This window comes from Indicator indicator, chromosome 34, assembly GCF_027791375.1.
Source record: "Indicator indicator isolate 239-I01 chromosome 34, UM_Iind_1.1, whole genome shotgun sequence".
Taxonomy (NCBI): Eukaryota; Metazoa; Chordata; class Aves; order Piciformes; family Indicatoridae; genus Indicator; species Indicator indicator.
In genome coordinates, this window is record NC_072043.1 from 2929638 (window position 1) to 2954783 (window position 25146).

A 25146-nucleotide genomic window follows, 5' to 3' on the forward strand; every position below is an offset into this window, starting at 1 on the left:
GTGTTAGGTTAATGGTTGGACTCAATGATCTTGGAGGTCTTTTCCAAGCAAAACAATTCTCTGATTCTTGCTGGTGAGGTTTGGTGACAGCTGTGTGAGCAGAGCCCAGGCTCACAGGAGGTTCTGCTGGAGTCAGTCCTTCTTGGTGCGTGAGGAGGCACTGCAGCACCCATGGTCCCTGGGACGTGCTGGGGTCAGGCAGCGATGCAGATCAGGACAGGCTGCTTAAGCAGAACATTTTGCTTTGCATCAGGCCTTTGTCCAAGTCCTATTTGAGGAGTCAGTGACACACATATGTCATGCTGGCTTCACTAGCCCACTGTGAAGCTACTGGACATCATGTCCTCCTTCCACCCGCAACAACCCCCAAGATTACTGAAAAGCTGATTGACTGGCAGGGGTCTGGTCACTGTACCTGGGAGATCCTGGAGACTTGCAGGATCAAAAAGCAGTCACAGGCAATCTCCAACATGCAGAATGTCCTCCAAAGGCAAATGCTGCAAGATGCTGTGGGGCTCCCTGCGGAGGAGCCTGTGAAGAGCGATGGCAATCTGCTGGGGAGTTTTCTCACACTTCTCAAGGGTGGATGCTCCTGTCAACTGGCTCTCACAGGAGACTTCAGAAATAATCTTCCCTGATGTCAGTGCACATGTTAATTGGACTTGACAGATGATAATGAAGAAGAGACTGTAACTGAGAAAGGGTAGAGGGAGTGTCATAACTCTTGGGGGATGAAGAGAAGACAGAAAGGTCCAGATGTCCAGAAATTACATGAAGTAACTCAAAGTATTAATCTTTACTTCTTCTGGTGCCAGAGGTGGCAAATGCAGGACAAAATCAGCAAGTCTCAGGTGGCTAGGCTGTGAAGGTTGTTTTCTTCATTTCCAGTTCACATTCATGGCTTGTTTTCCCTGTTAATGTGTTTGCAGAAAGCGAGGTGTTGGTGAGACACCCTCCTGTTGAGAATGTCACAGCTGATGTACCTGCACCTTGTCTGGAGGGGACCACTCAGCTGAGGGACTGAGGTATCAATTAGTGCTGGCAAGCAGGGATGGGGCATGGCTCCATGGCTGCTCTGTCTTCAAGATCAGAGCTCCTAAGTGGCATGCAGCACTTTGCTGGAAGTGGGGTTCTGTGCCCATATGCCTCATGGCTAAGGTGTAATTAGCCTTCATTAGCTTAATTAGTCTGGAAAACACTTTTTTCCCTTTCCTAGAAGGTCAGCATGTCCTCTTCTTGCTGGATGGACATTCTGGCCTGGCACTCTTGGCAGTGTGAGGAGGACCCCAGTGATGCTGGCAGAGCCATGCTGGCTGGGGCATGGTGGAGCACATGGTGCAGCCCAGGGTGCTGCGGCATCAGAGGAGCTCTGCCAGCCCTGAGCCTGGGCAGGGCTGCTGCAGGGCTGTGTGCTCAGGGCTTTGGATGTTCAGTTCCCTCTCCCAGATGACAGGAAGGTCCTTTAAACCCTTGAGGCTTTGAAGTTCATCATGGTAAAACTGCTGCAGAAACCAGCTCCTCAAAACAGGTAGGGTTTTGCCCTCGGCGGGGGGGCAAGGCTGGCATCTGAATGCCACTGCAGAATTGGGCTGTATCCTTTTACTGCCTCTGCTCCCCATGATGGGGAGATGACAGCTCTTCTCTCACTGCTGAGAAATAGCAGCAGAGGGGCTTGCCCCTAGGATGGGAGCAGAGGCTGTTTCAAAGGGTCCTGTGCAAACAGTTGGTAGTTGCAGGCTCAGCTGGCCCATGACTGCATACTGAGGAGAGCAGCCTTGCTTATCCTCATCAAATCTGATGAAAGTGGCATCTGGCAGTTGCATTTGTAGTGTGCTCAAAAGAGGATGCTCTGTGCCAGAGGCAACATTTTCCCTGTGCTAAGAGCCTGCACAAGGACCCAGCTCTGTGGAGGTGACTGTCACCCTAGGATTAATTCAGAATAACCTCTTCAGCAAAGTCATCCTGCAAGCCTTGCTGCAAGGTTTCAGGGAGGACAGAAATCCTCCCATCACAGCTCTTCCTGATGTGTTTTTTCTGATTGTGGGCTCTCAGATTTTTTTTTTTTTCCTAATTACCAGCAAACTGCCTGAGCAAGAGCTGAAATGTTCCTCCCTGAGTGGCAGGAGCACAACTCCCACTGATGAGTCAGGGGAGAAAGATCTCCTCCTTCACGGGAGAGGGTATCAGGGGAAAGGGAGGGGAAAAGATAAGGAGGGAGAGCTGCCAGAGAGTTGTGGAAGAAATGCCATTAGTTTAAAGACACATTAGAAGATTAATGATGAGAGTTAAAGTATGAAAGCAGCAGGGCCTAAGTGTAGTATTGATGGAACCCATTTTCTTTGCCATCTCCTGCAGAAACTCTTTGGAAGTAGAGAAAGGGGAAAATCACTTTACAGTAATAACTGTTATTTATATAAGAGAACCACATTGGGTGTATCAAATGGGAGGTTTCAGGGCAATAACTGGACCCCCCACAATCATTGTTATCCCTTTAAAAGGCAATTTCTGTGATGGTGAATGGGTGGAGGAAATATCCCCAGTCCTGCAACTGATCGTAGAAGAGGTTTATTTTATTGCTGTTATTGGTCAGTGCCCAATCAGGCAAGATTGTGTTAAGGGAGAGGGGAAAAGCCCAGAAGAAATGAAGGAGCTGGTAATCATCCTTGCAGAGTTTGTTGGGACCATTTGCTGGGCTTCTTAGTGACTCAGCGCCTCAACTCGGCTCCCCCCAGAGTTGATGTCAGATGTCCCATTGCAGCATCATTGATTGCCATCCCATAAAGAGCAGCAAGCAAACAGATACTATGATTCTGTAGCCTCAGTGAGCTGCTCCTGTTCTCCACCTGTAATACACACTGGTGGAAGGTGGTACAGTGTCATTGCAAGTGCAGGATGAATTAAGAGTGGAAGCCAAGAGAAGAAGGATGCCTGTGCTGAGTGGCTGTGTCTCTCCTGGTGTTAGCTGCACACACATGGTATCACCAAACCCACATGTTCCCATCCCAGGATTTGCAAGTGGCTTTTGTCCACACATGGACTCCTGGGAGCTGTCCATGCATGGCCATTTGAGAGGGGATTGGGCCATGCACCACAAGGATTGTCCTGCCAGGACAGCTGAAGCCAAAAGGCTGTTTCTGCCTTTGAGTATAGCTAAGGTGAACAGGCTGTGGCTGTGCTCCACAGACAGAACATCTGTTCTGCCCAGCCCTTCTGCAGGAATGGGGGCAGCCTCCTGTATGATTCATTAGGAGGGGTTGTGGGTAGTGAGGAAGCATGAGAATAATATTCTCCATGTGGTCAAAATATAACCATCATTTGACCAGCTCTGATTTTTGATAAGCACTGGGTTTGTGAGCAGATCTGAGAGTTGAGCTTGGGCAAAACACAAGCTCCTAAGCTTGCTTTTCACTTCAGAGCACCTAGGCCACTCTTGGGAGCACTAGAGCTGAGTAAAACCTCTCAGGCTGCAAAGAAGAAGCAGCAGAGAGTTGAAGAAGAGAGGAGGAAGGATCTGCCCTGTTTGCCTAATACTCTGCTTAGAGTAAGTGTTAGACGTGAACCTCGATTCATCTCAGTCCAGGGATGTGCTTGGATTCAGCTCTTGCAGGAATCCTCATTAAGGTGGTTGAAAGTAGGAGGGTTTAATGTCCTGAACCATGACTTCAATTAATCAGCATAAATGTAGCTTATTTATAACATAAACCACAGCCTATGGATAACTCTGTTGTTTAATTAAGCTAATCACTGGGAGCCTAATCCAGCTCCTTGCAGCATAAATGTAACTAATTCAGTGTCCTCTCTAAGCAGCAGCACAACAAACTGCAGGGGGATGTAATTCTCTCCATTCATCTGCTGCCTTACCAGTGGTGCTGGTTCTGGTGTTCTCATTCCTGACCCAGTGTGGCTGCTGATTTTACACCATGAGGGTGGTGAGAGACTGGCACAGGTTGCCCAGGGAGGTGGTGGAAGCCTCATCCCTGGAGGTTTTTGCAGCCAGGCTGGATGTGGCTTTGAGCAGCCTGATCTGGTGTGAGGTGTCCCTGCCCATGGCAGGGGGGTTGGAACTGGATGAGCCTGGAGGTCTCTTCCAGCTCTGACAATTCCATGATTCTAGGGTTCCTCCCTGATCCCACCAGCTGCTCCTCCTTGAATGTGCTGCTGCTTCCCTCACACCCAGCCTCTGGGAGCCTGGAATGGCTTTCCCTTTGGCTTTCTTTCACTTTGTTCACTGAGAATTTTCATGTCTAATTTAATTTAGTCTATTCAGCTAAGCTGCTTCTTTATCCTTGCCTTTTGCTTTCTTCTCTTCCTCTCCACTTGTCCTTTCCTGTTTCTGTGGAGGGTGTTTTAAGACTTGGCCACGTTGCACAGATGCAGGGGAATCTGTAATGAGCTCCCCAGCTGAAAGCAAAAGCTGTTTGCCTAAAAGTTGTTCTTTACTTGCATTGCACTGTGCTAGAAACCTCAAAGATTCTTTGGGAGAAGTTTGAGGAACTTGTAAAGATTTTGTGGTTATTTTCTGATGTGCTAAGAATTCTTCAGGTGATGTTTGTCACCCCACATCTCCAGATGATCTCCAGAGAGACCATCCAGTGTTTCACCACCCTCACTGTCAAGAGTTTCTTCCTAATTTCCAGTCTAAATCTGCCCTCCTCAAGCTTCAATCCATTCCCTCTCATCCTATCTTGTCAAAAGTCCCACCCCAGCTTTCTTGTAGCCCCTTCAGGTGCTGGAAGGCTGCTCTAAGTTCTCCCTGGAGCCTTCTCTTCTCCAGGCTCTTCAGCCCCAGCTCTCTCAGCCTGTCCCCATAGGGCAGGTTGTCCAACCCTCTGGTCTCCTTCATGGCCCTGCTCTGGACCCACTCCAGCAGTTCCATGTTCCTGTTATGCTGGGAGCTCCAGAACTGGATGCAGTGCTCCAGGCCATGGAGGTATTGTGAGGCTGAATGTTTGAGGAGCTCACAGGTTGTGTTAAGCACTGGAATCTGCAGCAGGTGCCAGGCAGCTCAGTGCTCAAGGTAGAAGATGGGCCTCTGGAAATGCTGGTGGTGTGGCTGAGCTGGTTCAGCTCTGAGGCTCAGGACTGACCATTTGGTTGGGCACTGAAGTTCTTTGGTCACCCCTTTGGCTGCAGAGTAGATTCAGTGCAAGGCAGGTGGCCACAACTGCTGCCCTGGGGTTGGACAGCAGCCACTCAGTACACAAGCAAAGGACCAACAAGCAGTTCTTTGGTGGTAGCACATCATCCTTTTCTAAGCAAACAAGTACCCAAATTGGGATTAGATGAATTAGAACTTTGCTGCTCAGATGGGTGGGCAGGGAGAGAAAATCATTTCAGAGTCCAGGGAAAAGAAAATTCTTGTTTTGTTTTCCCATCCAGAGGGAGAAGTCACCAGGGAAATAAATGCAGTGAGGAGAGCACAGTAAAGAGGAAAGGCAGGTAGACATTCAAGTAACCTATTAACTTGCTGAAGGCTGAGTGGCAAAAAATAAATAAATAGAGACTGTATAGATTGATGGATATTGGATCTGAAGGGCTTCCACACCTGGTGTGGCAGCTCTTTAGCATCTCATTTCGGTGTGACTCAGCAGGAAAAGTTGTTTGTTCTAACAGCAAAGCAAAGAGATGAAAGCAATCCTGAGGCACATCAGTGGGAGACATGGCTGTCATTGTTCTATAGCTGGACCAAACCCTGTCAGGGAGTTAGTACATCTGGATAACACTGTCATGGAGTTAGTACATCTGGATAACCATGACAGGGAGTTAGTACATCTGGATAACCCTGACAGGGAGTTAGTACATCTGGATAACCATGACATGGAGTTAGTACATCTGGATAACCCTGACAGGGAGTTAGTACATCTGGATAACCCTGACATGGAGTTAGTACATCTGGATAACCCTGACAGGGAGTTAGTACATCTGGATAACCCTGACAGGGAGTTAGTACATCTGGATAACAATGTCATGGAGTTAGTACATCTGGATAACCCTGACAGGGAGTTAGTACATCTGGATAACCATGACAGGGAGTTAGTACATCTGGATAACACTGTCATGGAGTTAGTACATCTGGATAACCCTGTCAGGGAGTTAGTACATCTGGATAACCATGACATGGAGTTAGTACATCTGGATAACCATGTCATGGAGTTAGTACATCTGGATAACCCTGACAGGGAGTTAGTACATCTGGATAACCATGACATGGAGTTAGTACATCTGGATAACCATGACATGGAGTTAGTACATCTGGATAACCCTGACAGGGAGTTAGTACATCTGGATAACCCTGTCAGGGAGTTAGTACATCTGGATAACCATGACAGGGAGTTAGTACATCTGGATAACCATGACAGGGAGTTAGTACATCTGGATAACCCTGACAGGGAGTTAGTACATCTGGATAACCATGACAGGGAGTTAGTACATCTGGATAACCATGACAGGGAGTTAGTACATCTGGATAACCCTGTCAGGGAGTTAGTACATCTGGATAACCCTGACAGGGAGTTAGTACATCTGGATAACCCTGACATGGAGTTAGTACATCTGGATAACCCTGACAGGGAGTTAGTACATCTGGATAACCATGACAGGGAGTTAGTACATCTGGATAACCATGACAGGGAGTTAGTACATCTGGATAACCATGACAGGGAGTTAGTACATCTGGATAACCCTGTCAGGGAGTTAGTACATCTGGATAACCCTGTCAGGGAGTTAGTACATCTGGATAACCCTGTCAGGGAGTTAGTACATCTGGATAACCCTGTCAGGGAGTTAGTACATCTGGATAACCCTGACAGGGAGTTTAGTACCTCTGGATCTTCTGCAGCAGGGCTGAGGTCTCCAATACCACCTTTACTCACCTTTCTTCTACTACTACACTTCTCACCTCCTACTCTTGGGCTGCACTCTCTTCCCTTGCACATCTGTACACTGGCACCCAGGCAGTGTGGGAGCAGGGAGAGGGGGAGGGGTAGGCAATGAGGTCTCCTATGGAGTAGATGCACAGAGAGCAGAGACTCTAAGGACCTGATTGTTAAGGGACAAATTATTACCTGGTTTAGGTGCTCTGTAGGCCCTCTCTTGGTCCTGACCCTTTCCAATGTAGTTTGATCCTTCCATCCAGGCTGTGCTCAGCCTTGTAGCATTGACCTTGGTCTTCATTTATCTTCATCCATGTTTCTTTAAACATGCTGCTGTTTCTGGAGGTTCCCATCTCCCCAAAGTTCTATGAGTAATGCTCCCTTGGCTTTTGGGATGCACTGTAAGACTGAGTCAAGTTTCAGTGGCAGTAGGAAAGCTGAAGTGCTTCTGAAACAAGGGTTTCTGAAGACTCTTGGCATATTAACTCTGTTTATTTGCCATCTTGTCTTGCAAAGCCTTGAGGAGTCACTTTATCTCCTCGTGCTGCTGTTCTTCATCCATCATTGGAGAATGAAAGTCATTTCACCTATCATTTGTCTGTCTTCTGTCTTCAAAGGAATTGTCATATCTGGTGTCTAAACCCAGCATGGTAGCTCCTTGTCCTTGGATCCATCTTTTAGAGATTAGTAACTAGAACAGAACTGGTGTAAAATCTCTCTAAGCTTTCCGTATGAGTGAAAGGCAAAACCTAGATCCTGTCACCACAGCAATTTTTTCCACCTCCTCATTTTGACATTGGGGATGCATCCAAGGCTGTTTGCTATCTCTGTCTGCAATTAATCAGCTGGCTGGAGGAAGTCTGGAACTGGGGTCTGGCACTTAGTCTCTCCATAGTAGTTGTGCATCCTCTGCAGTGCTCTGGTGTTTGCCATCCTGGAAAGAGTCAGCAAGTGGGGCCAGAGCTCTAGCAGCCTTGAAAGAGGGAGATGCTGAAAGAAGAGCAAATGCACTGCAAATGTTAAGACCCCAGGAAGGGTGAAGAGGAAAATGGTCAGTGAAGGGCCCACTTACACAAATGGAAATCCACCAGCTTTAGAGGGGACCCAAATTTCTTTAATCCTGAAGGTTCTGGGGAGACTTTATAGCAGCCTTCCAGTACCTGAGGGGGCTCCAGGAGAGCAGGGGAGGGACTGTTTAGAAAGGCTTGTAGTGACAGGATGAGAGGGAATGGATTGAAGCTTGAGGAGGGCAGATTTAGACTGGAGATGAGGAAGCAATTCTTTCCAGTGAGGGTGAGGAGACACTGGAAGAGGTTGCCCACGGAGGTTGTGGCTGCCCTCTCCCTGGAGGTGTTCACCACCAGGTTGGATGAGGCCCTGAGCAACCTGGGCTGGTGGAAGGTGTCCCTGCCCGTGGCATTGGGGGTTGGAACTGGATGATCTTTAAGTTCCCTTCCAACCCAAACCATTCTATGATTCTGTGAAGCATGTTGGTGGTTCCCTCTGCAAGAGGCAAAGTGTCAGTTTTGGAAATGTTGCTCATCTTCCATCACTGTCATGAAGCAAATCCCAGAGCATTGCAGAGAGTTGTGTGCATGCTGGAACAGCCTTGGCTGCCACTGAAAAACAGCTACCTCTGGAGATGGAGCCCTGGGCTTTTGTGGTCATCTGTCTTGCAGGTACAGAACATGCCCATTGTGAGTGTATGACATCCTGTGTCATCTGGGGTTCTGCAGTGATTTCCTTTCCTGCCTCCTCAACCTGTGACAAGCTCTCTCCCCTGCTCTCAAACCTTGCAGGCTCCCACTGCCACGTTGTTCATTACCATCTCTCACAGCTAGGATTAGAACTATAAATCCTAGTGGACTTTCCACATTTTTTGCCTTTTTTTGGTTGCTTTTGGTTTAGAATTTTACATGGTATTTCTTCCTTCCTCACTCTTTTCTGTTTGCCTGGAAGTGGCACTTGGGGTTTGTGTGGGTATTTTTCTTGGGTTTCTACTCTCCACTGACTTAATTAAGTTCTTGCTCATTTCCTGGTCTTGCTGAGTTTACTGGCCCCACCAGGGCTTCCCCCTAAAATCCACAGCTGCTGCCAGTCACTTGAGATCATGAAAAACTTCCTTTTGAAGCTCAATTTGATGTTATTGAAACCAAAGACAGACAGGAAAATCATGTGGCCACCTTCAGTCAGTGTTTTTCATCTGGGCTCCTAAGAAGAGAAGATTTAGGCACTTGGACTGAGCCTGTGTGGAGATGGGTAAGGGTCTTTGCAGTGGTTTGAATTTCATGGTGGGTTGCAGTCCAGTTGGACAGGTAGGCTCCTCAGAGGTGCAGCAGATCTGTACTAGAGAGCCCTGCTATGAATCTCTCCTGCCGTGAGCAAAGCTTCAGTGAAACTGAAAGGCATCTCACCACACCATGGACACACATGCAGGAGCAGGCTCCTGGTGGCTGGAAATGCCTGAGTCTTCTGTTGGAAGATTTGACACCTCCAGGAGTGGATCCTCCCTCCTGGTGCCCACTTGGTGCAGTGTGCCTTTGGTAGCAACATCCCCAGATGGTGCCCGAGGCTCTTGGGCTGCCTTGAATGAAAGGTGCCCACAGTGCCTTCCTGACATTCCTCTTTTAGAAGCAGGCTTTTACCTCCTTCCCTGTCTTTCTGCACAGCCCTACCTGTGTGAGCTGGAGAGCCCTTTCTGTCCTTCCCTCCAGCCTGTCCTGCTGCAGGCCTGGCACATCCCTTTCTTTCAGAGCATTAATCATTTATTCCCTGCTGCAGCCCTGACCCTTACACCTCACACAGGTGAAATCAGCAATTTCTCCTTCTTCCTGCTTTTCTCTCCTTGTCTTTTGGAAGTCTCTTGAGAGGATTTTCAGAGGATTAAGTAGGACTTATCTGGTTGCAGACACACTATTTGAATTCACAGATCAGGAGGACTATCCAGAAGTGCAGTGTGCCCTCAAGTTTGTGGCTGTGGAAACCTGTAGGAGTTTCCCTGTTGGCTTTAAAGAACTTCAGTTTGCTGCCCTGCTTCTGTACCAGAGGACAGCTGCAGACTGCATTAGCCAGCTCTGGACAGGACATTTCCATTTCAGACCCCTTTGTGCACTTTTGCTTCAGTCTTCATGCTGAGGCTGTTTGCTAGCTGCCTGGAAGTGAGATTTGTATTCAGAGAAGCAGGTGATTTTTATTGGAAGAGCAAGACCTTGTCTCATTAGTGTGTTTTCCTCTCTGCACATGAAGCAAAGCTGTGAGAGATGAGATGAGACCTGTCTTGCAGGTGCCTGCTTTCAGAATGGCAAGCTGAAGTGTGTTCCCCCCTACCCCTGCCCCTTTTGGATCCAAACAGTCATCTCTGTTGCATGCAGGGGTGTGCAGAGGAGGAAGGAAGAAGAGGCTGGCACTGCTTTTTACCAGCCTGGACCAGAAGGACAATACTTGTTGGGACACAAAGATGAGCTGTCCCCACAGAGGCTTTGCCTCCCAGAGCTGTGAACAGATCCAGCATGAGGGACAGGTCATCACCTTCCCAGGTTCAGGAAGGACAGTGGAGAAGTGTGGCAGCGCTATGGAGAGATCTGGAAACTCCCAGTGTCAGGGAAGGTTATTCTGATTTTATGTACACAAAACAATTATTAAAGAGGAGAAAAGAGAGGTTGTGTTTCAAGCAGTGGGAACTAAAGCCCTCAGCTTTAGCTATTTTTATCAAGTCTCCCCTGTTCTCTCTCCTGAAATCACTCTCTCTGGATAGCAGAAATGAGAGGGAAGCTCTATTTAAATGCAGATTTCAAATGCTGGCCAAGAGCAATAAATAGCCCTCTGCTACACTGATCAGACAAACGTTATCAAATCTCTTTGTGAGGGAGAGTTTATGTTTTCAGATTCTCTTTTGCCTTGATGAGATCCTCTTCCCTCTCAGAGTAATAGCATATTGGCCACATTTTGCTTCATTTTTAAGCAGCACTTTGGAGATTATAATGGAAGCACAATCCCACCTGTTTCTCCACTGGAGCTATACTCCACAGCCCTTTAATGAGGAAGTCTTCACATTGCATATCTTTGGCTGTATTGACAGCCAGAAGGGTTGATTCTCTGTTCAGCAGAGGGGGAAAGTGCAAAATAAGGCAAACATTTTTTTTAATCAACTGACCCTCAAGTGAATCTGCAGCCTTCTGGTTTCAGAGCTGGGTTGGGGTTAATGAAGTCAGGAGCAGCTGCAGGTGGGTGTCTGATGATAAGGGTGGTGGAGGTGGCTCAGGAACAGGTGGAAGGGGAGAAGTGTGGGTCTGGAGTGACTCCCCCACATCCCAGGGCATCTCCTGAGGCAAGCAGGACAGTAGTGCTTTGAGGAATGGTGTGTTTGTCTGATAAACCTTTGATCTGAGGCGTTCCTAATTCTGAGGCTAAGAACCCATCAGCTCCAGGGGGGGATATTGGATCTTCTGTGAGTCTGAACCTGATCAAACTGAGGTTACAGCTCTTAATTTGAAAGTCTGTTCATCACAGAAACATAGAGGATTTGAAGACTGTTTACAGGATAAATCAGAAGAGGCTGTAGATGTGTTCTTAACCTGTCAGAGGAGGCACCTGAGAAATATTGCAGATGGCTTTATGCCTTCTTAACTCGGAGGGACAGGTTATGAGCAGTGAAATATCATCTTTAAATCAAGGCTTTGCTAAATTTGCATCTTCAACAGCTTCCTTGAGATGGCAATTGTGCTTCTGGGTATGGCTTTACACCTCAGTGGTATGAAAAGCACCAGAGAAAATGTAGCAATTCTTAATAATGTTAACAGGGGAAGGTCAGCTGCACCCTGCTGTAGCTGTATAAAGCTCCAGGTTAACATCTGTTCCCTGCTCCTGTTATCCAAATGGTGCTTTACCAGATCTTGGTTGGCTCATGGATTAGGTAGTGATAGGTAGTAAAACTTGCAGTCGTGTAAGCCTTGTCAGGGGGTGTCTGCTGGGAACCTGGCTGGTGGCAGGTTGCACTCTGGGGAGCCACATGGCTTGGGGGAATGGGAGAATGGAGCCTTGCTGCTTTTCTAGCACTGGCTGAAACATTGGCTGAGGGGTGGAAAGGATTCCATTTCAGTGCTGTCTGTGAACTGCCTGCTGCACTTAATAGGATGAGTTGCTGTGTCTCAGCCCAGCTCCAGGAAGACAGCTGTCTCCAGCACTGAAAGCACAAAAGCTGACAGCTCTGCCTGTCCCCCTGTTCACTGTGCTGGTGAGTAGTAGGACTGAATTGTTTGGGGTGAGAAATGACTGTCCTCCCTCCTCCTTGAGAAGGTTCTCCAAGGTAGGAGGAGAAAGAAAAGAAAGAGGAGAAAGCTTGAGGAGGGTGTTACTGAAAACTCCCTAGGACCAATGAAGTTTAAGTTATTGCTCAGTCCTGTTGAGCCTGACCTTGAGTATCTGCAGGGATGGGGCTTCAACTACCTCCCTGGGCATCCCCAGTATTCCACCACCCTTGTGGCAAAGACCTTCTTCCTAACATCAAGTCTAAATCTGCCCCTCTCTAATTTCAGACCATTGCCTCTTGTCCTGTCACTACAGACCCTGTAAAAAGTCCCTTCCCAGCACTCCTGTTGCCCCTTTCAGGTAGTGGAAGGCTGCTCTAAGGTCTCCCTGGAGCCTTCTCTTCTCCAGGCTGAACAACCCCAGCTGCCTCAGCCTGTCCTCATAGGAGAGATGCTCCAGCCCTCAGATCATCTTTGTGACCTCCTCTGGACCCACTCTATCAGGTCCATCCCTTCCTGTATTGTTTCCAGACAGTTCTTTCTGATGAAAGCTCAGCCTCTACCAGTCCTTGCTGGCTTCACTGGAAGTTGTTAGGATTTCAGAGGGACTGAGAGTCAAAGCAACCCTGAATCAAGCATCACAGACACAGGTGCTCCTGCCTCCCTCTGAAACAGTTTCCTCATAATTCATACAGAAGGCAGACTAGATTGGAGACATTTATTATGATGGGGAAGATGGAAGTGATTTTTGAGGCCAAGAAAGTTCAAAGACTTTGCTGTAAGTTTTCAGGATTAAAGATTTACTTGCTGCATCTCCCCATGTTTAATAGACAGGAGGAGATGAAAGGGAATTTCTGTAAAGATTTTCGTTCATACTTAATGACACAGCTATTAGATGAGCTTTGGCACCGGGTCCCAAGCCATGAAGTTTTAAAAGCCAACCTTTTTTAAACATTAAATGACCTTTCCCATCCTCTAGCTTTAATAAAGATTAGTTCAGCCTCATTACCTAGGCTGTCCTGGGGGCTGGTTTAGTATTTGGTAAAACTAACTAGTCTTCCCAAAATGCAAGTGAGCTGATTCTTTGCTGGTTTCCTATCACAAGCCCCACAGGAGAGAGGAAGCAGTAATGTAGTTTGATTAGTAGCTGTGCTCCAGCAGTGCCACCACCACCCTGGGATTCAGGCTCCCTGGCTGTGTTCCTTTCTTTTCCAAACCCATCACTTGCTGTGAGCATTTTCCCCTCATGCATTTTGCTCCCAAGGTGGGCTGCAAACTTCAAATTCAGTCGCTGCTGAGTAGGAAGGAGGGTTTGGGTTTCTTTGTTTGTTTTCCTTTCTCTCAGCTGCAGGCAAGTTTTCCAGATTCCCAGAAACAAACATGGAAACCCCCACCCTGAACAGAGACAAAAAAAAAATCATTGTGCAAACGTTTCTGCCAGCATGGCCTGGGGAAATGATTCAAAATGCTTTGGCTTCAGCTCTTTTGTTTTCCAAATTTGTTTAACTATACATTAGTAGAAGTGACTTTTGTTTCCAAACTAACAATTAAAGAGACTACTAAGAAAGTAATAATTTTTTTTTTAATTGCCCAGTTTAGTCATTCTGAAGCTTTAAATTAGAAAATAATGAATCTAAGAATGCTGACATATGCTCCTTCACCACTGATCTTTGATTTTGCTCTGTCAGCACCTGGAAGCCAGCAGCGATCTGTGACGTTCATCAGATCCAGTCCATTGCTTTACCTTTCCTGGAAACAGAGCTGCACTGAGAAGTTCACACACATCAGGCAGTTTTGTGTATGAGGACTTCTCTGCCTGCTGCTGCTTTCCTAGAGAAGTGGGGAGTTGAGCCAGTTGCTTCTTGGGGCACTTTAGTCTCCTGGCTTCTCTGTAATTAAGAGCAATCACCACAGAATGTTAGGGGTTGGAAGGGGCCTCCAGAGATCATCCAGTCCAACCCCTCTGCCAGAGCAGGGTCACCCAGGGGAGGTCACACAGGAACATATTCAGGTGGGTTTTGAAAGTGTCCAGAGAAGGAGACTCCACAACCTCTCTGGGCAGCCTGTTCCAGGGCTCCAGCACTCTCTCAGCAAAGTTTTTGCTCATGTTGAGCTGGAACCTCCTGTGTTCTAGCTTCTACCCCTTGTTCCTTGTCCTGTCACTGGTCATGACCGAAAAAAAAAGCCTGGAACCTTCATCTTGGCACCTGCACCTCAGCTATTTATAGACATTGATAAGATCCCCTCTCAGCCTTTTCTTCTTAAGACTAAACAGCTCCAGGGCTCAGTCTTTTCTCTTAGCAGGGACTTTCGAGTCCCTTAATCATCCTCATAGCCTCTGTTGGACTCTCTCCAGCAGATTCCTGTCCATTTTGAACTGGGCAGCCCAAAACTGGACACAGTATTCCAGGTGCAGTCTCACCAGGGCAAAGCAGAGTGGGAGGAGAACCTCTCTAGACCTCCAGGACACACTTTTCTTGATGCACCCCAGTGCATCAGCCATACCAATGCCTTTAAACCCCTGTGAGCCATGCTTAAAGGAAAGCACAACCTTTTTTCTTGCATAATGAGCTGAAGATGAACTGCCCTAGCTTTGCAGATAGTGATGATGCTTGCATGTTTGTGGAGCAGAGGGGATGGTGATGCCTGAAGGAGTGGGAATGTTCTCCAAGACATCTGTGCATATCGTGTAGGAAATATTGCTGTGTGTTTCTTTACCAGTGCTTAGTTCAGTTCAGCTCTATAAAACTGGGAAAAAAGTAAGAAGAGAGGTTCTGGGATGGATGTCACTGGGATAGCATTGAACTACCTTTGCTTCACCTGTGGATTCAGTGTCCAGTTCCACAGATGAAGTTAGGGCAGGACTGGGAAGCAGAGGTAGGTTGTCAGTGTGCAGGAGCCTGGTGTAAAACTGCAGGTGATGGTGATGGTCTTCTCCCCATCCCAGGAGGGATTGTCATGAGAGCTTTGTTGTGAGAGAAGGAGATCCTCCTGGACTGAGCATAGCAAGGCTGAGCAGAGAGCCCTGGAATGCGATGCAAGCTGGTTGTTGAAACTGGGCTATGCTTTGGGCTTTGGAGTTGGTTCAAAGCAAGTCTCAGAGGCAGGAAAGACAAAGTAAAAGGAGCCTGAATCCAAGACAGGCTTCTTCCCTGGGTGGCTCTCTCAGAGGCAGTGAAGGGTGATTAGTGCCCACGCACTGGGGGAGCAATGAGGACCTTCAAGTCACAAACCAGCTCTCCAAGGAGCATGGGCTGTAGGTGGGACTGAGGCTAACAGCACCATGCTTCTCCAGCAGTGGTCCCAGTGAGCTGCCCTCAAAATATGTGTATCCTTGGACTCTGCTCTTGCTCTTAAGGAATCAGGATACCTCCTGTTTGTAACCACTGTGCTTCAGCTGCCAGCTGGTTTATGTGTTGCACTCTGCTTTGACCTGTCTGAAAGAACCCCAAACCCAACTGCCTCAGCACACTGACACCTTTCAGAGCTTCAACAAAGCACCTTGCTGCTGCAGTTTGTTCCCTGTTTCCCTGAGACACAAGCCAGCAGAGCCCCACTAATCTCTGCTTTGCTAACCTATGTGGTGCAGGGGCTGATTGGGCACTGAGCTGCGACTCCACACACACCTGAGCAGCTCTGAATGGCATCGCTCCCCTTGGGGGGATTTTTAAGAAGGGAAGAGAGGCACTGATGCCTTTCTAATACACACCACAGCCCTCAGTGTTGTTCTTCCCCAGCTACAACTGAACAGCTGCAGTCTCAGAGGAGACCTTCAATTAGCAAGGATAAACCCACTGGGGTGCAGAAGTTGTGCCGCTCGTAATGAAATGCTGTGATTAATGCTCCACTCCAATTCTTTTTTGCCTTCCATCAAGAAAATAAAAATAATACCCCATACTATCTCCTTCTGCCTCACACAGATTTGAGTGGGCAGGCCCAGGAGCTGAGTTCAAGAGTCAAGTGCTTTCTGTTTGAAAAATATTTGTCCCTTCCCACCCACGGCTGCCTACATGCTTCCTGAAATACCCCTTCTAACAGCACCCTACCCAGGGGCTCCCAAACGAGCAAACTGAAGCTATCTGGGGACGTTCTTCCTTTGTTGGGATGGGAGGCAGTGCCCAGGTCTGGGCTGCTTGAGGCTGCACAGCTGGATGCTCCTCTCTGGGAGCAGCCAGGGAGAGCGAGTGGATGGCTGTGCTGCAGTGGGTGCTGGGCACTGCCAGGAGCCCAGCAGCGTAGGTGGCTGTGTCGTGCTGCAGCAGCACGCTGGCAGGTAAGGCAGCTGCTGCTGCAGAGATTCCAGCACCCACGTGTCTGGCAGGACCTGGGAGGTGGGCGAGGCGGCAGGCAAGGCCAGGTGTGGGAGGAAGGGAAGAAGGGAGAGTGGTATGGAGGGAGGGAGGGAGGGCGTGCTAACAGTAGCAGCGGCAGGAGCCCCGGTGCCAACGCGGCAGCCGCTCGGTGCCAGCGGGGATGGGTGGGGAGGTGCACAGAGCCAAGCCGGGTCCTTGCCAAGCCTAACCTCTGCCCACACCTTTTGCCCCTGCAGCTGCCATCCTGGATGACCCCATGGAGTGCAGCAGAGGGGAGAGGCTCTCCATCACCCTCGCCAAGAACCGCATCAACCGCGCACCCGAGCGGGTGGGGAAAGCCAAAGTGGAAGTGGACATCTTCGAGCTGCTGCGAGACAGCGAGTATGAGACGGCAGAAACCAGTGAGTAGCTCTCCATCCAGCTGGCCCTGCCATGGCTCCTCTCTCTGCTGGCTCACAGGAGCTGTCTGGCACACTTGCAGTTGCTGCAGAGCATAGGAGTGTGATAGTCAAGGGAGGTACCCAGGGCTAAAAGCATCTCTCTGCTCCCCTGTCAGCACTTAGAAGGTCAGCAGGTGCTAGGATGGCAGTGAGGCTCTGCAAAGCCCTGGGCCTGCCCTGCCTGCTGGAGCACACTCAGGTTTGGTGCAGGGGTTTGGCATGGTCTGGATGTGGAGGCAGCATCCTCTTGGGAGGGGTGTGAGACCTTCAGCAGCACTCACACTGCATCATCACCATCTGCACCTTTGGCATCTAAGCCCTGACCACTCTTTCTGTAAAGAAATCTTTCCTAATCTCCAACCTATCCCTCCCCTGGCACAATTTCAGGCCATATCATAGAATCATAGAATGGTTTGGGTTGGAAGGGACCTCCAAAGGTCATCTAGTCCAACCTGCTGCAGTCAGTAGGGACATCCTCCAGTAGATCAGGTTGTCCAGAGCCATGTCAAGCTTGACCTTAAATATCTCCAGGGATGGGGCCTTGACTGCCTCCCTTGGTAATTTGTTCCAGTGTTCCACCACCCTCAATATACCAGGAAAATTTAAATTCATTTCCTCTCCTTCTATCACCTGACACTAGGGAGAAGAGACCAACCCCCACCTCACTATAACCTCCTTACTTGAAAGAGTGCTCAGGGATTGGCACAGGCTGCCCAGAGAGGTGGTGGAGTCCCCATCCCTGGAGGTGTTCAAGAAACCTGTGGCCATGGCACTTGGGGACATGGTTTAATGGCCATGGTGGTATTAGGTTGATGGTTGGACTTGGTGCTCTTAGAAGCCTTTTCCAACCAAAACAATTCTATGGTTCTACTATGCTGTTGTCTGGAGCAGGCTGGATTTTCACCCAGCTTTGGTGTTTCTTGTGCATCCCTGCACCTGGGAGGCCCCACAGAACTCAGGAGCAGGTCTCGGAGTAGCTGACAGAAGCAGCTCAACAGGCCTGCGAGATCAGCAGAGTGCTCCTTCATTTCCTGAATTAGCCTTTGCATTATTTATAGCAGTGTGCACTTAATAAAGTGCATTTCAGCAAGTACCTGCATGTCTGCTCCTATAAATAGACACCTGTCACCCATGAGACACTCTAGATTAAGATCATCACACACACAGCATCACAGAGACTGTTCCAAAATGACAGTGCTCCACTGTTTTTTGTTGGTTTTTTTTTTTTTGCATCCCTCATCTCTTTTAGCTTTTTCTTGCTCTTTCCCACCTGCTCAGGATTTTGCACATCCTGCTTCACCCTCACTTGGCACAGCAATAGGGCAAATAATATTTAAAAATACCTAAGGGGTGGGTATCAGGAAGATGGGGACAGATTCTTCTCAGTGGTCCCCAGGGACAGGACAAGAAGTAAGAAGCATAAAATTGAACATAGGAAGTTCCATCTAAATACAGGGAGGAACTTTGTTGCTTTGAGGGTGGTAGAGCCCTGGAGCAGGCTGCTCAGAGAGGTGGTGGAGTCTCTGTCTCTGGACACTTTCAAGACCCATCTGGATGTGTTCCTGTGTGACCTGCTTTGGGTGACTCTGCTCTGGCAAGGGGGTTGGACTCGATGATCTTCAGAAGTCCCTTCCAACCCCTACCATTCTGTGATTCTGTGAAATCCAGTCTCACTGGCCAGGCATCACAGAAGGGATGGGCACTGCCTGGATTTCCAAGTGCATTCCCAATTCGCCCCTGGAAGTATCCCAAATCTCCCAGCAAGCCTCCTAGGGACTGAGAAAATTGCTTATTTGCCTGAGCCTCCTGTCTGTGAGAGACCCAGCAGCATTTTTAGATCCATTCCTCTTTCCTTTCTCACCAGTCTGTGTGCAGCAGCATTCCTGTTGTTTAACTTTGCTCAGGAAACAGCCAAGATTGCCAAGTGACCCCAGAGCTGCGGTAACCAGGGTGAGCAGGATTCCTTTCTCACTTGTACCCCTGTAACACTGCTCAGAAATGGCTCTGGTGGAGTGGTTTTTCGAGCAGAAGAATACTAATTTGGTGAGAATGAAGTATGATGCAAGAAATTGTTGATTTCAGCAAGCATGGTGTTTGGGGAGAACATGGAAACAGGATAAGTGAGGGAGAGAGAATCTTGCATTTCGAATTATTCACCTCAGGGGTGATTTTCTTTGTTTTCTTTGCTTTGACTTGTAGAATATATGAAAAAACCACCAGTAGAAATCAGAGCAAATTGATTTGATTTTGGCAAAGAGAGTATTCACATAATTTTGCAAGATGTTGTTTGCCTTTTCTTCGGAGTGAAAGATGTCTCGAAGTATTTCTCGCAACAGGAAAAATCTGGATTCTGCACGGTTCTGCTATTAATGTTGCTGAAGCTGGTCTTGATTTATACTGGTGGCAGAGGAGAATCAGATCCTTTAACTGAAATTTCAAGGCTTTCATGGCTTTCAAATGTCTGACTTCTCAGCTCTGATGCAGCTCTGCTATTTGTTATCACACGTAGCATTAATGAAAAGCAGTCAGGATGTTTTAACCTGTGGCTGCAGAGCTGTTATACATCTGGTTAATGCTCCTCTCAAATTTCATGCCCCTTGAATCCCCTCTAAATATCACAGCCAGCAGGCTTAGCTGCCTGCTCTAGGAGGGCTGTGATTACACCCCATCAGTGATATTTCATGTACAATTAGTTCTTCAAGAGAAGAAGGACTTTGGAGAGTTAGTTTTTGGTTTAGTGTTGAGCTGCTTTTTTTCCTTCCTTTCTCCATCCTGGTTGACTCAGGCATCTTACTTAGTGTTAAGGAGGGCTGAAAATTCCAGTTGCTCTAGCAGGTAAACTATGAGTCAGTCCTAATCACATTCACACACAAAGAAGCTATTTCAGCTTTGTATCTGAATGAAGACAGACATTGACTGTTCCTGTACTCAACATCTGTAAAGTCATGGAAAAATAGAGTCATAGAATGGTTTGGGTTGGAAGGGACCTCTGAAGGTCAGCCAGTCCAACCCCCTCTGCAGTCATCAGGGACATCCTCCACGAGATCAGGTTCTCCAGAGCCCTGCCAAGCCTGACTTTGAATCTCCATCTCCAGGGATGGGGCCTCGATTACCTCCTAGGGCAATCTGTTGCAGTATTCCACTACCCTCATGGTAAAGAACTTCCTCCTGTCATCCACCCTAACTCTTCTCTAGTTTCAAACCACTGCCCCTTGTCCTATCACTTCAGGCCTTTGCAAACAGTCCCTCTCCAGCCTTCTTGTAGCCCCCTTCAGGTAGTGGAAGGCTGCTATTAGGTCTCTTCAGAGTCTTCTCTTCTCCAGGCTGAACCACCCCAGCTCCCTCAGTGTTCTGAAGTGAGTTTGCAGTGAAAGGCTATGGCTAGAGCTTCTTCTACCCTTAGAATAAAGCTTGTTCTCTGTTTGATGTTTCAAATCCTTTTATGGAGATCCAAAAATGACTTGTTTAATCATGTCTTTATCTAAAACACCTTTCTCCTTTTGATGTCCAGGGAGGGACAGATTTTCAGCTTGTCACCCTGTCCCTTAGCATCTCATCTGTCTTTTGAACTTCTTTCTATTGTTAATCCAAACATCTCAGGGCAGGTCAGCAGTCAGAGCCATTGGAGGATTTTTAATTTTTATTTATTCACACTAATATTTCAAAGTGCCTCAGACATCCTTTCAGTGAAATTGTCTCAGATGTGCTATTAACTGTCCTACTATTTTTGTGATCTTGTTGGATTTAATGCTTGAGCCTGCTCTGGTTGTGGCTTCCTGTTAAGAGGCATAAAGGATGCTGCAGGGAGCAGCCTTGGAGCCAGGTTGCACTCTCTAAAATGCCATCTGTTTACGCACTTGGCTTTTTCTGTATGAGAATCTCATCCTGACCAGTCCCTGCCATTCAAGGTCCTCTGATATGTTTTGCAACCATGGAAATGTTGAGGTAATTGCATACCTTCCCTGCTCATTTGTTTTCAATTAGAGGCCAGAATCTTCTTTGCATGCTGTTTGAAACTCTGCTATCAGGTATCTGTATGCAGTGAAAGAGCTGCTGTGTCCTACACCGTGGGTGGATGCTCTCAGCAGAGCACTGTCAGCCATGCCTTGGACAGGGGGAGTTCAAGTAAATGCTTGCCAGGTGCCCTGAGATGCCAGGAGGTGAGAGGCAATGTCTGAGCCCTGAGGGGATGTGCCCATACATAATGTGAGAGCTGCTCATTTGTTGTGGTGTTTTTTCTTATCCAAAACTAAGCACATCTCCAGCTTCCTTTAAGACACAACTGGCTGTTTCCTGAGTGTCCACACCTGTACCTACTTCTCCAAGATACTTGTGGAAAGCATTGAACACTCTCCTCTCTCACTCACATGGCAGGACAGACCTGTGAAAGGGAAGGTCACTGTGTTGTACTGCATATTGAATGCAAACCTGAGCTTGCTTGAAGGCTACCTCCTAGCTCCAGACTGAAGGACAGGTTGCTCTGACCCCACTCCCAGCTTCTAGGCAAAGCCTTTAACTGGGATGACAGAGGTACCATAATGGGACATCTGAGCTGCACAAGCAGGAGAGGCAAAGATGTCCACATGCAAGCAGAAAGGCAGCAGTCATCAGGTGACACCACCGAGTTGCTTCCCCTGAGTGATGGGAGGAAAGCTTCTGTCCTACCTAAACCAGTGTAGGTCTCAGCACAGTATGGTGTGCCATGGGATGTTTCCTTTTCAAAGGCTGTGAGGGTGTGTGAAGGTGTTGTTAAATCCCTTTGCTAAGGATTTATGTCCTCAAGGAAGTTAACTTGGAACAACCAACATCAAAATGTGGCTGCAACAGGAGGTTTGGGATGTGTCAGGCCTTCAAGTCAAGGCTGATCACTAGTAGCCATCTCATGACAAAGAGATCTTTGAGGATGAATTCTGATAAACATAACCATTGGGCACACTCTTGGGCAGAGGTGACTGTGCTTGCACCAACCAAACCTGTCTGGCTCACATGGCTCCTATGTATTTGAGCTCAGAGAGGTTTGAGTGGCCAGGGCTACATCACTGACTGTGATCCCAGGTTGTGTGGGGCATGAGTTTTGGATAAAGGGCTAACAGGATTCTACATCCCTGCAAGTGCTTCTCTGAATCCACCGTGTCCAGGCTGGTAGCAGGGTTGAGCCTTTCCCCCCCTGCAGGGCATAACAAGATCAGGCAGTGTTCTGCAATGGGAAATGTGTTTGCATTACAAGAGAAGAAGCTTTCCAAACCTGGTTGAAACCTTTGCCTCAGGCACCTCCACTTTGTTTCCATTCATTTTCCTTAATTTTAGTGGATATTTCACCCTCAGAGTCATAAGCCAGGTTTCCTTCTTCAGACAGTAGCTGCAACTTGGTTGCTATGACTACTTAACCCACTTTTTGGCTTTCAATACAGCAGATGAGAAGAAAAGTGTTTACCAAACTTTGCCCTGCATGCATAACAAAATTCCCTTCAGGACTTTTGCCCTAATGACCTGTGGATAAAGAGGACTTGGAACAGCTCCTTATAGAATCATAGAATTGGTTTGGTTGGAAAAGACCTCTAAGATCATCCAGTCCAACCATTGACCTAACACCACCATGGCCATTAAACCATGTCCTAAAGTGCCAAGGCCACACCTCCAGGGATGGGGACTCCACCACCTCCCTGGGCAGCCTGTTCCAAGCCCTGACCACTCTTGCAGCAAAGAAATTCTTCCTAATCTCCAACCTAACCCTCCCCTGGAACAATTTCAGGTCATTTCCTCTCCTTCTATCATCTGATACTAGGGAGAAGAGACCAACCCCCACCTCACTGCAGCCTCCTTTCAGGGAGCTGTAGAGGGCAAGGAAGTCTCCCTTCAATTTCCTCCTCTCTACACTAACCAACCCCAGTTCCCTCAGGTGCTCCCCACCAGCCCTGTTCTCCAGACCCTTCACCAGCTTGCTCTTGATAGCTCCTGAGCTGCAGAGTACTCAAAGGGTCTGCTGCAGCTGAGAGGGACTGATGAGAGCTGCTGAGGTAGCATGTGGGGGTTTCAAATTGCTTGTATTTGAAAGGATCTTCTGAGGAGGGCTAAGTGGCTGTAAATTTTTAAGTGCAGAGGAAAAGCAAGTACCTGATTCCTTTGAAGGTGCTGCAGAAAAATGTCACTCACTCTGTAACAGATTGAGAGGGTGGAGGGTGAGAGAGCATGGGAAGGGAAATCCAAGAGAAGATGGTTGCCTGTGGATGAAGTCAGAGCAACCAGTATGTGTAGAGAGCCAGCAGGATGTGGAGTCTTCCCTTCAGGTAGCACTTGGAGGCAAGTCAAACCAGTTCCCCAAAGTGACAAACTAAGTCTTTATCCTTTGGCCTCCCATCCCAGTCATGAGGTTATGGAAGCTTATGAAGTTATGGAGGCTTATGAAGCCTAAGGCCAGAGAGGACCACTTTAATTGGCTTTTCTAATCCTCTGCAGAAAGCAGACTGCAGGCATTCACCTGCTGAATGCTACCCTCAGTCCCCTTGCTCACTGTGTAGAGAAGCCCCAAGCAGAGCAGAGCTGCACTTCACACCCAGCCTTGATTTAAAGGCTTGAGGTTGATTGCAAACCTGCTCTGATCTGCAATACATCAGTTTTGATGATGAATTCCCTTCACTACAAAATATATGCTCTGGTTTGAATTTTTCTAGCTCCTTTTTTTTTTTTTTTTTTTTTTTCCCCAGCTGCTGAATCTTGATAACTTTTTACAGCCATCACAAAAGCTCCTCTGAGGTGGGAGCCAGGGACCTGCAGTCAGGATGGGGCTGGGAAACAGCCCAGCCATTTGGTGCTGAGAAGACAATATCCTTGAAATCTCAGCTTTGCAATACAATGCCTTAGTTTTTTTTTACACATGAAAATGTTGTGAGCTTGCTCTTGCCAGAACTGATAAGTACTGGAGGTGCCTCCTCCCTCCCTTGTGCTATCCTCTTTCTTCAGAGAGCAGTCACTTGACACCAGCTGAGCAAATGCAGCTTTGTCTGTCAGGGGAGAAAAGAGCAGGTGAAGGGCCTGGAGAATGAGTCTTACAAGGAGCAGCTACAGGAACAGGGGTTGGTTAGTCTGCAGAAAAGGAGGCTGAGGGGAGACCTTATTGCTCTCTACAGCTCCCTGAGAGGAGGTTGGAGTGAGATGGGGGTTGGTGTCTAGTATCAGGTGATGGGATGAGAGGAAATGGCCTGAAATTGCATCAGAGTGGTTTAAATTGGATATTAGGAAAAATATCTTTACAGAGAAACTATTCAGGCTGCCCAGGGAGGTGTTGGAGTCACCATCCTTGGAGGTGTTCAAGAAACCTGTGGCCACGGGACATGGTTTAATGGCTATGGTGGTGTTGGGGTGATGGTTGGACTCAATGACCTTTGAGGGTTTTTCCAACTGGAAAAACATCTATGACTCCATGATTCTTTGAGCTGAGCATATGCTGATGCTGAGGCAGATCTGCTATTGCAGAATAACCTGTAGCCAGCACATATCCAGACCATCCTTTCTGAGTCCAGGGGTTCAGGCACCTTCTGTTCATGAGGCTTTGCCTGTGCAAGCTGCTCAGGAGGAGGCTTTCTGAGTGATATGGTTGATTGGGATGGCAGCAGGGAGGTGACACCAGCTGGCTGTAGTCCTTGGAGTGCTATTGGGCTAAATTTGGGCTGTGAATTAAAAGGGCAGAAGGTTGCAGTTTAACCCAGGAAGCTTGAGAGGAAGATATTTAACTTCTTCATTTTGTTACGGTCTTTTTATTGTTCTACTAACCTTGGTGGCACAGAGCTAAAAGGTTAACTACTGCCAGGAAGAAAAAAAAAGAGAAAGAAAAACAACAAATGAAAACCAGTAATAGGAGCCTGGTAATTAGTGCTGAGCTCTGCAGAGGATGAGGGAAGAAATTCAAACAAGTTTGTTTGCTGCTAGCTGATTCCCTGAAGCTAGGTCACCGCTGGGTTTAGCAACTTCCAGAAACTTTAGTTAATGTTTTATCTTGGAGAAGAGCAGATGGAGACAAAAAGGGATGTTAAAAAAGAGACAGGGTCCCAGTTGGGAGCCAGAGATGAGGCTTATGGGGAGAGTTCAGGTGGGATTTAGAAGGCTTGGGGAAAGATGGAGGAGAGAAGGGTGTCACAGACAGGATGACAATTCTTCAGAGGGAAAAAACGCCAGGAAGTGTGGAGGAGGCATCACTGTGTCCTTAGTCAGGTGCAGCAGTACTGTCTGCTGGAAGCTGAGGATGAAGTCTAACTCATGTTTCCTCTCTGGTGCCTGC

At 47.8% G+C, this 25146-nt stretch overlaps 1 protein-coding gene across 1 annotated transcript in view; it reads left to right on the plus strand.

The window, feature by feature from the left end:
* GRIK4 (glutamate ionotropic receptor kainate type subunit 4) overlaps positions 1–25146 on the plus strand; it is a 146177-nt gene that overhangs the window by 45302 nt on the left and 75729 nt on the right. Inside the window, exon 2 of the mRNA XM_054395622.1 lies at positions 16668–16832. Within this exon, the coding sequence (XP_054251597.1) occupies positions 16668–16832 (165 nt within the window). The remainder of the gene's footprint in view (positions 1–16667; positions 16833–25146) is intronic.